Source organism: Phaeoacremonium minimum, assembly GCF_000392275.1.
Source record: "Phaeoacremonium minimum UCRPA7 unplaced genomic scaffold PA7_03_scaffold_27, whole genome shotgun sequence".
In the NCBI taxonomy this organism is placed as follows: Eukaryota; Fungi; Ascomycota; class Sordariomycetes; order Togniniales; family Togniniaceae; genus Phaeoacremonium; species Phaeoacremonium minimum.
Window position 1 is genome coordinate 138,353 of NW_006920934.1, and position 10,068 is coordinate 148,420.

The 10,068-nt window shown below is 55.1% G+C and overlaps 3 protein-coding genes across 3 annotated transcripts; 2 read left to right on the forward strand and 1 right to left on the reverse strand.

Annotated features, from left to right (window-relative positions):
• Nucleotides 1–534: 534 nt before the first annotated feature.
• UCRPA7_347 (putative c-5 sterol desaturase protein) lies at nucleotides 535–1,466 on the forward strand (the record flags this gene model as incomplete). Its single annotated transcript, XM_007912943.1, has 2 exons — nucleotides 535–620; nucleotides 677–1,466. 2 exons carry the CDS (start codon nucleotides 535–537, stop codon nucleotides 1,464–1,466), a joined length of 876 nt encoding a protein of 291 aa, XP_007911134.1.
• A 775-nt stretch (nucleotides 1,467–2,241) lies between these two features.
• Nucleotides 2,242–3,927, forward strand: UCRPA7_348 (putative atp-dependent rna helicase mrh-4 protein; the record flags this gene model as incomplete). Its single annotated transcript, XM_007912944.1, has 1 exon — nucleotides 2,242–3,927. The coding sequence occupies one exon, from the start codon at nucleotides 2,242–2,244 to the stop codon at nucleotides 3,925–3,927; it is 1,686 nt and encodes a 561-aa protein (XP_007911135.1).
• A 1,012-nt stretch (nucleotides 3,928–4,939) lies between these two features.
• UCRPA7_349 (putative phd-finger domain-containing protein) lies at nucleotides 4,940–7,371 on the reverse strand (the record flags this gene model as incomplete). The annotated part of the gene is made up of 3 exons (XM_007912945.1): nucleotides 4,940–5,150; nucleotides 5,209–7,269; nucleotides 7,331–7,371. 3 exons carry the CDS (start codon nucleotides 7,369–7,371, stop codon nucleotides 4,940–4,942), a joined length of 2,313 nt encoding a protein of 770 aa, XP_007911136.1.
• Nucleotides 7,372–10,068: the final 2,697 nt, after the last annotated feature.

Here is a 10,068-nt window from a genome sequence, read left to right on the forward strand (position 1 = left end):
GCTATCGACATCTGCACCCACCCTACTCCGCTATCGCCGAGCCTGACCGCCGCACCGAACTCTGGGAAATGGATTGCTCGCCTCCTCCGCGCATTTACGGACGGAGCTTTCGGGAAAATGACTCCACTTTTCAATGCTACCCAGCGCTCCAATCATGTGATTTTTCGGGATGTTGAGAATTCCCGGGACACTGAAAACTTCCCAACGGCGCATTATCGGCCATAGAACATTCCCCTCCACCTGCGATTGGGGGCTCCGTCTTCTGCATTTTCGCGCTTTCTTGTTTATTTAGGTTGCAGAGAGCAGATAGCTCCTTCGAATTGGTCAAGAAACCCGTCCTGAGAGGAATCCTCGCGCTCAGCAACACGCGCCAAAATGGATGTCGTTCTCGAGCTCATGGACTCGCTGGTCTTTGACCGTCTTTACGCGGCGGTTTTGCCACGAGGTCCAGGGGCTATCCAGTATGATGGTTTCCAGAACACCACCACCTCTTTCCAGCCATACCATTGGGAGCCTGCGTCTCAGTATCTATCAATGTCTCCATCCAAATGGGTTGACTCGTCCAGACTTCCGCGGGACGACCCATGGAGACAGATGCTGAGCTTGTACATGATCACTTGGTAAGCATCGCCATGGATATGAGACTTCCAGTCATGACACTAATTGCATAACGCAGCATTTTCGGCACCTTGCTCTACTTCATTTTTGCGACGGCATCGTATTACCTCGTCTTCGACCATGCTACGTTTAATCACCCCAAATACCTGAAGAACCAGGTTTCCCTGGAGATTCGCCAGTCTCTCGCCTCTATACCAGGAATGGCTCTCCTCACGGCACCCTGCTTTTGGCTGGAAGTGCGCGGATACTCCAAGATGTACGACACTACAGCCGACGGGCCTGGCCTCTGGTACAACTACTTCCAGTTCCCACTGTTCCTCATGTTCACCGACTGCGGCATCTACTACATCCACCGCGGCCTGCACCATCCCCGAATCTACAAGCACATGCACAAGGCCCATCATAAGTGGATCATGCCGACGCCCTTCGCCGCCATTGCCTTCCACCCGGTTGACGGCTTTGCCCAGTCGCTACCCTACCACCTCTTCCCGTTGATCTTCCCTCTTCAGAAGTGGGCGTATGTGCTGCTCTTCACCTTCATTCAGATCTGGACGATCATGATCCACGACGGAGAGTACGTCGCCAACAACCCGGTCATCAACGGCGCCGCGTGCCACAGCATCCACCACTCGGCCTTCTCCTACAACTACGGCCAGTTCACCACCCTCTGGGACCGTCTGGGCGGAAGCTATCGTAAGCCGGACCCGGAGCTGTTTGAGAAGGAGAAGAAGATGTCCAGGGAGCTGTGGGCCAAGCACTCGGAAGAGACTGACCAGATCATCAAGAATGTGGAGGGCGACGACGACAGGTCGTATCTGCCCGATGCAAAGACCAAGAAATCCCAGTGAGCGGATCTCTTCCTTCTGGATAAGCCCCAGTGTGGGCCGGGCCTGGGGTTCCTTAGAGCTCAGTTGTGACGATTAACGAAACTTGTCAATATTCGCTTCTTGAGGACTTTTCTACCCCCCATACCAATCATGGAAACGTATCGCGCAGGTTGGGAGCGATACAACAAACAGGTGCGCCAACCGCAAGAGAGGATGTAGCGGGATGGCCAGGTAGGAGTGTGTATATGGGTTAAACTCTGGAGTTCAACGATATAGAACTCTGCAGAGACATAGGAAGGGCACGCAGCGCAAGCAGCCTTTACTTTCTATTACGATCGCTGAGGGAGCACCGCAATGCTCCTCGATGAACTTAAAAAGAAAAGCGCCCACCGTGGCGCGTTTGTACATATATATATTTGTCGAAGTCATACTTCGCTTTAGGCACTTTTAATAGTTAATTCTACCATGGGACGTTATCGGGCCCGATAAGACACTTCAACTTTTCCCCCTTGGTCTGTGCTTCCTACTGTTGCATGGAACTTTTTTTCTTGGAGCTAGGTACTTGAGCATTTACGTTGGTCTAGCTAGTCCTCACCTCAGGCCTCGCTTCCCGGTCGAATCTTTACGCAATTCCACGGATTGGCGCACATTACCGACCATGTGGAAAAGCGCTGCATCGGACTCGATATGCACGCTTTGCAGGCTCACAGCACTGCCTAGGAGAAATCTTCAGGATCCTCTCCAGCCATGGATCTCGCGCCGCTTCGCCTCTCGGGAGCCCCAGCGCCCATCGCGCATGGTCCTCTCCGACCGCGTCGCACAACCGGCCGCTGCAAGACGTGACGTGGATAGGAAACCGAAGAGACGGCCGGTCGAGGGTCCATTCGGTGGCATGAACAGGACAGTGGCGAACATCGACCCCATCCGACGGCTTGCGCAGTCGCGAAATCGGGATAAGGACAGAGACACAGGAGACAAGGAGGGGCGCAAGGATGAGAGGAGGGGATTTAAGGCGCTGAAGATGCAGAAGGCTCTCACGACTATCAGCTATGGGCAAAGGACGAGCGTCAAGGCGCGTATCCAACAGCTTGAGTCGTTTGATCATTTCGACCTTTTGCCCTCGATTAAGGAGGCGATCGCCTCTGATGTATTGAAGGGTATGGTCGATATAAAGCCTACACCGGTGCAGAGACTGGCGATACCGGCATTACTTGGGCAGGACACGGGCTCGTCACGGCGGTCTAGGGCAAAGCCCATCTCGGGGAGAGAGGAGTTTCTGCTCGCGGCTGAGACCGGGTCTGGGAAGACATTGGCATATCTTCTGCCATCCATCAATGCCTTGAAGAAGGCAGAGGCCGACGACCCTGAGATTGCTGCGTTCAAGCAGCGTCTGGAGGAAGAGAAGGCCCTACGAAACGATCCCAGTTATAGAGGTCGGTCTACCTTCGAACCACACCCTAGTACTGCACGGCCGCGCATCATCGTCTTGGTCCCTACCGCCGAGCTCGTCGATCAGGTCGGTGCCGTGAGCAAAGCATTGTCGCACATCGTCAAATTCAAAACAGGCCTCATGTCAGCGAACTTCTCCGCCAAAGTTATCGAGCGGGATCTATATTCGCACAGCGGGATCGACATCGTCATCTCAACTCCCCACCTCCTCGCCTCCGTGGCCGAGTCCGACCCGAACGTGTTGTCGCGCGTCTCGCATCTCATCATTGACGAGGCCGACTCGCTCTTTGACCGCAGCTTCGCGCCCGTAACCACCAAGATCGTCGACCGCGCACTGCCATCGCTCAAGCAGCTGGTGCTGTGCTCGGCGACGATCCCCAAGCGCCTCGACACCTACCTCGCGACGCAGTTCCCCAACATGAGGCGCATCGCCACGCCGAACCTGCACGCCATCCCGCGGCGCGTGCAGCTGGGCGTCATCGACGCCTCCAAGGACCCCTACCGCAACAACAAGAACCTCGCCTGCGCGGACGCCATCTGGTCCATCGGCAAGGACGCCACGCGGCACGAGGGCGCCGGCGAGGTCGACGTCAAGCGCATCATGGTCTTTGTCAACGAGCGCGAGAAGACGCAGGAGGTCGCCGACTACCTCGTGTCCAAGGGCATCGACGCCGTCGCGCTGCACCGCGACACCCCCGAGCAGCGCCAGTCGGAGATGCTGGCATCCTTCACCACGTCCGAGCCGCTCAGGCTGGACGCCGGGCAGGTGGCGCCCGCGCGCAAGTCGTCGCTGCCGAACACAAAGGTCATTGTCGCGACCGATCTGGCCTCGCGGGGCATCGACACCCTCGCTGTGCGCCACGTCGTGCTCTATGATGTACCCCATACCACCATCGACTTCATCCACCGCCTGGGCCGTGCCGGGCGTATGGGGCGGCGCGGGCGGGGGATCGTCATTGTCGGCAAGGATGATCGTCGGGATGTTGTTGCGGAGGTCAAGCAGAGTATGTTCATGGGCCAAGCTCTTGTATAGAATTTGTAAACTTATTGTGTGAATACTGGTGGCATAATCTACTAAATAATTGCAGCTGAAGAATAGAGCATGGCGAGTACATGGATATGAAGGGATTATATAGAAAGAAACCTACTGCATGGGTCGGCGTACGAAATCTCAATTCTTTTTCTCATAGCAGATGACATGTTGCATATATCAATAACCTTACAATGCCCAATCTCTCTGCTGACCCCTGAGAGTCAAAAGAACTTCAACACTCAATTCAGTGCACGCACACAGAGCTTAGATTACGCAACATGCAGGATGTTGCCGCGACGTAAGAAATTAGCGTATATATCAGATGAAATGCTTGAAACGAATAAGCTCAATGGCGTTTGCTGGAGCTGCTCACAAGGAGGTGCATCGTAACATATTGCCCGCTGATCGTGGGAGTTGCAATCCAAAGCGGAGTCTCCAACCCAGAGCAAAAGCGCTTGCCCACAGCCATTGGATCTGCAGCGACCCGCCTGCGTTGCTGTCAATGCATCAAATCCTTGACCAGCACCATAAACAAACCACAAGAAGTCACCAACCTGTAGTAACAAACCACATCAATACGCTGGGGAAGCATGCATTGGCACCCAGCCTAGCAGCCTTCGGTGTGTCCCTAAGGTACGATTGCATTGCACGATACAATTGCTACACTGTTCAGATAGTCTCCTCTGTATTTATCTTTCTTTTCTTGTTCTCTTACTTCGTTGCCGATATTCATCATTACCTACTTAGCATATTAGGGTATCATATGTACGGTTGTTGGCGAGAGCCCTTTTTCTGCCCCTTTCTCTTGTGCTACATGGAAACCACCCGAATTGCTCTCTGCTCTTTGACTCGATGCTTTTTCTATCCAAGACGCTGGTCCGCCCCCAATGAAGACACGAATTCGTCAACTGATGAAGTGCTCGAAATGATATGTGAAGAGCCCAGTCCGCCGCACTATCGCCATGTATCTGTTTTGTAAAGAAGCTGCCCCTCGAAATACAGATAGCGAGCGTTATCGGAACGACCTGAACGACTTATGGGCCAGTGGTGAGGTTGCCGATCCGCCGCCGTGCCCCATGACGGCAGGACCGCGGCCGGTGTCCCGGATGCGACCGCCCCTCATGTTGGGCGTGTTGGCGCAGAACGCGCAGATGTAGACCGAGGGCATGTTGCGCTTGGTGATGTTTATGCAGCGGCCATGAAGCCAGTACTCGCATGATTCGCTAAAGATGACGAGTCAGAAATACTACACGACACTAAAGAGGACAGGGTTGAACATACCATTGAACCATGAAGCTGTCCTGGCCGGCTTCATGCCGATTGCAGACACACCGCACGCTGTGCACCCTATCTGATGAGGGCGTCGGGAGACTATTGTCCGTCAAGGTTGTGGGTGAGATGATCGAGTTGGCGTGATACGGAGGAGCGCCGAAGCTGGCACTCGACGACATGAAACGCTGTCGGCGCCCTGTGCTCGCACCACTCTTGGGTTTCTTCGCACTGCCTCTCTGCCGAGTCTGCATGACCTTTCGGAGCTCGCTGGCGGCGTCTCCGGCCTCCTGGGGCATCTCGTTCATGATCGTCTCGGCCTCGCTTTCGGGATCGGTCGGTGCCAACTCGCCCGGGAGCATCGAGAACCCGCCGACGCTCCGCTCGCTGAAGCTGCGTTGTTGCGCGTGTAAGTTGTTCTGCTTGGACGCCGACAAGTGGGGATCAGGGAAGGTGAAGGAGGTGTTTCTGCTGGGAATGATGATGGGCTCGTCATCCGTCGACGAGTCATCGTCCGACGAATCCCACTGAGCTTTGTGCAGTGGTCGAGCGTTTTGGCCTCTCCTGTTGCTCGATGGGGGCGGCGCTGGCTCGTCGTCCACGACAAGCGTGGTCTCTGCGTGAGCCCTGCCATTGGCATCAATGGTGAACTTTACGGAGGGTCGGGGACGAGGTGTTCCAGTTTCCGGAATGGAAGATAAGCTGGATAGACGCTGGTGGTTCTTCAATGGCGAGGTCCTCCCGGTGGGGCGAGGACCATTAGACATCACGCGATTGCTTCCTAGATCCCCGCCCTGGCGAGACATGGGCACGGGTGCAGGGGCTAAGGCGGGCAGGGAGGACCGGGCGAGAGGGCGTTTGCCGCGATTCTCGCTGAAGCTTCGAGACAGGCCAGGACGCATGGACGACTTCACAGGAGATATGAAGGATGCTCGGTCGAACTGTTTGCTTGGGGCTATTTCTCTCACGCTCGCTGACCGGCGCAGGTCATTACGCATGGGAGCTTTCGAGGTTGCTGGTCTCTGCTGGATCTCTGTCGACTGGGGTGCTGCCGGTGCTGATGAGCTCGGTGGCTGCATGGGATTGTACACTGCTGACTCCATGCTGGATGAGGGCGGCCGGCTGAAGAGCAGGCCAGGATTGACGCCATCGCCAGGACCAATTCCGAAAGGATCATCGATCGGCGTCGGATATGTCCCCACGAACTGAGCCTGGTCTGTTTCGAGGTTCGTTATCACGTTCTTGGGTGCGATCTGACGTTCTCGTCGTGCGGGCTGCATATTCTCCTGGTTCTGCTGGGGAACCATACTGGCGTCTTGGAACATTTCGCCCGGTCGTCCCCAGTCCATGGAGCCCAATCCCCGGTGGGAAGGCGTGGGTGTTTGGAAGACATCTGCACTTGCGCCAAAGTCCATATCCATACCCATGCTGGCGTCGAACTCGGTATCCCAGAATGGACGTGTGTTCGTAAAGGCCGGAGCCGTGGCGGGCGCCGACATGGGGTACCCGAAGACATCGCTGGGCGTGGTCACGAACGTGTTAATGTGAGGCTGCTGCGGCGTGCCTGCAAAGTCCGGCTGGCCATACCCCTGGTCATTTTGCATGTTGTCGGTCTTGAGCTTGGGCGCAAGCTTCCGCTCGCCCTTCTTGGCCGAAGGGGGAGGAGTGGCTGTCTGTCCCTGAAGCTCCTTCGTTGCAATGCTACGGCGAGGCTTCTTCACAGACCTCTCCTGCGATGGGCCTTGTTGCTCCGATTCTACTTGCTCGGGTGAAAGTGCCGTATGATCAGAAGACGAGGCAAGACGTCTGGATGGATCAACTGGGGGCAAATTGGGATTCGGCGAGAAGTGATTCACATGAGCCGCAATTTCGACAGCAAAGCCCTCTGCAGAAAACTGTCGCTTATGTCCCCCAGACGATTGATATGACCCAAAGTCCACGAACGGCCCCTGAGAGCCTCGGAGGTTGCCCGGTGTAGAGTTGAAGACGGAGTACTCCTCTGCGAATCGAGGCGTCCAGCCGCCAGGATCGTCGAAGTGGCCCTGGTGATTCTTGGGCGTTTGGAAGACAGGGCTTGGAAATATGGTAGAAGTTGGGGTCTGTTTCGGTGTAGGCGGCTGAGCGTTTGGATCACCAAAGCTTGGTAGAGGCGGGGGATGTCAGCACTCCGGTCATTGGGTATAGAGAGAATCGTGCATGTAGACAGCAGCCTCCTCCTCAAGCAGCAAGCAAACACGGGAACGCCGCCAAAACATTCTTCTTACCTGGTAGTTGATTGATCCCCGCTCATAGCAGATTCTGTTTCATACCATGTGCTCCAATCCTAACCATGACAGTTCCAACAACAGGCAGAGTCGTCGAGAGTATAGGTGCAGCGGGAGCGTGATATTCGGCAATGCTAATCTTGGAGGAATCCGGCCAGTATATCAAGCACATGAATATTCCACGGCACAACTCGCAAGGCAGCCAATTTCTCAAGCAGTATAAGTCCCAGGCTCGTATATCATTGCTCGTTACTTGAGGTCGTTAAAAGTCGTAGCAGACACCAACAAGAAGAATCATTAGGAGGAGGAGGAGGTCTAGAGAGTGCGAGAGCAAACAGGTCAGCGGGCGGTCGAAATTATGATAGGGGATTTGGTTAGGGCCAGGCAGGGCGGGAAGAAAAAGGGAACCAAATACCCGAGACAGAAGAGAGGTTAGAGAGGGGCAAAAGCAAGGAAAACCGTCATGAAAAAAAAGTCGATCGTAAAGGAGAACAAGACTGAGCGAGCAGAGAGGATGGCTATAGCCGTTCCAACAGGGAGCGCCAGCAAATATAGGGTGAAGGGAACCAATCCTGGGGGCTGAAAGGGAAAGAAGGGACGGAACTGCAGATGGATTGGGACCGGTAAATAATTTTGGGAGGTGAAGTGGCTAAGGTAGATACCTCCTAGGTAAGTAGGTAGGTAGGTGAATAGGTAGGCACTGTCCCGTACAGTGCAATGCTGTGCAGTAAAGTGCAGTGCAGCGGTGCAGCGGTGCGGAGCAGGGGGCGGTCTGTGCAGGTAGCTACCTACCTACTCAAGGTACTTCAAGCTAAGGCAGGTTCGCAGGCAGCTGCCCTGCTCCACGCTGGACCGAAGCGCTGGCTCTCGTTACAGGACAGTCTTGCACGTAGCAAATGGGAGCACCAGGGGGGCTCTGCTGTGCCAATCTTGAGCCTCTCTTAAGCGGTCTGCAACGGAGAAGGGAGACACAAGAATAGGATCAGGAGTCAAACAGATAAGATGGTGTAACGGTGGCTTGAGTGTGGTACGAAGAGAGAGTGTGCGTAGGTGAAGAGAGAGTTGACGAAGCTGAGCCAACTTACCTGGTCACCCTCGTGAGGAGGAGAAAACGACAATGGACGGCAGAGAGGCGTGCGAAGCACGAGACCTGTCTCTGTCTCTCTCTCTCAACCGCCAGCAGCAGTGCAAGGTTGCTTGCTTGCTTGCTGGTAGGAAGGAAGGGGGCGGCTAACGTAACGAAGCTCCGGCTCGATTACTATAGGTTCAAGGCTCAACTGCTAACGACCAGGGCATTCGTCGGAGACATAAGACATATATAGCGTCCTCCGAAGGGAGCCTGGCTTGCCTGGTAACTCGGTGCTAACACCGCTTGAGACTAACTTCCTAATGCGTGAGATCGAGTGTGAGAGAGAGGGCCCTTTGGAGCGGTTGGTGGGAATTCAGCTCATCTGCCTTGGATCAGAAGAAATCCAGACGGCCGGATCCCAGGAATGCTTTTCAAGGATCCATTGAACTAGGACGTACGTGCCAGACGGCGCCGTTCACCACAAACTATCACAGTACAATGGCACGAGTGGCATATGAACCCGCAGCTCTAGCCGACTAGAGCCTCCAAGGGGACCACTTTGTCTGATAGCCTCTCACGGCCTGGATGCCCGCTGAGGCATCGGGAAGAACGAGCTCTACTCTTAACGTTACCTCACGGTATTAGCTCTTTGCAGCAGCGGGGAAGCTTGCAGCCTTGCTTGTGGTGGAGTTTGACGGCGATGGGGATCTGCACGCGCACATACTCTTACAGCAGAGGGCACAGCTTCCAGCGCTTCGAGTGGCTCCTGTGTGGCAGACTTGCAGCGTGGAAATGAACATGCAACAGGTCCTGCAGTAGGCAGCATCAGAAGGCTGTGCCGCGCCGCGAGCTGCTGTTGGGGGAAGAGCCTAGACTAGCTGTGCATTCTATGATGCAAGTCTATTCAGGTTGCAGCATTGTGGAAGTGAGTGAATGCAGCGTTCAGGGAGATCAGGTCAGGGCCGAGCAGCTTTCGGGAGTTCATTCGCTGTGCACCGCCAGCGTGAGAAACGCCTCTCGTCATTGTGAGTGAATCTCATCGCCAATGTGGATCGTCTGCTACTGCACAGTAGAGCCCACTACTGCAGGTGTGAGTCAAAATCTAGGAGCTCCCCCTTGTCCCTTGTCAGAACCACCTCGGACGGGGAGCTCGAGACCGTATGGGTCCATTCAGTAAGTAACAAGGTCTGTACTGGACTGCCCATGCTGCGTGGTAGGAGGGCAGTGGGTAAATGTATGTACGCTTCGTTGCAGTGCTGCAGTAACAACTGCCACTGTCACAGTCAACCGAACCCGAGCATTTCTGGCCCTGTTCGCACTGCAATGGACGATCGTCTCGTCTCCGTCTTCCCTTGCCGGCTGCATGTGAGATTGCCAGCTTCGCCCAGCCTGCCCCGCACTGACGAGCTAGGCAGGTCCGGACTGCCCATACGAGTAGGCTAAGAGGTAAGGTATTAGAGAGCAATGTAGGTAATATTGAAGCTGGCACGTAGGATCCTCTCTAAGCAGTTCTAAAGTGGGAAATGGTTGCGCTGGCGC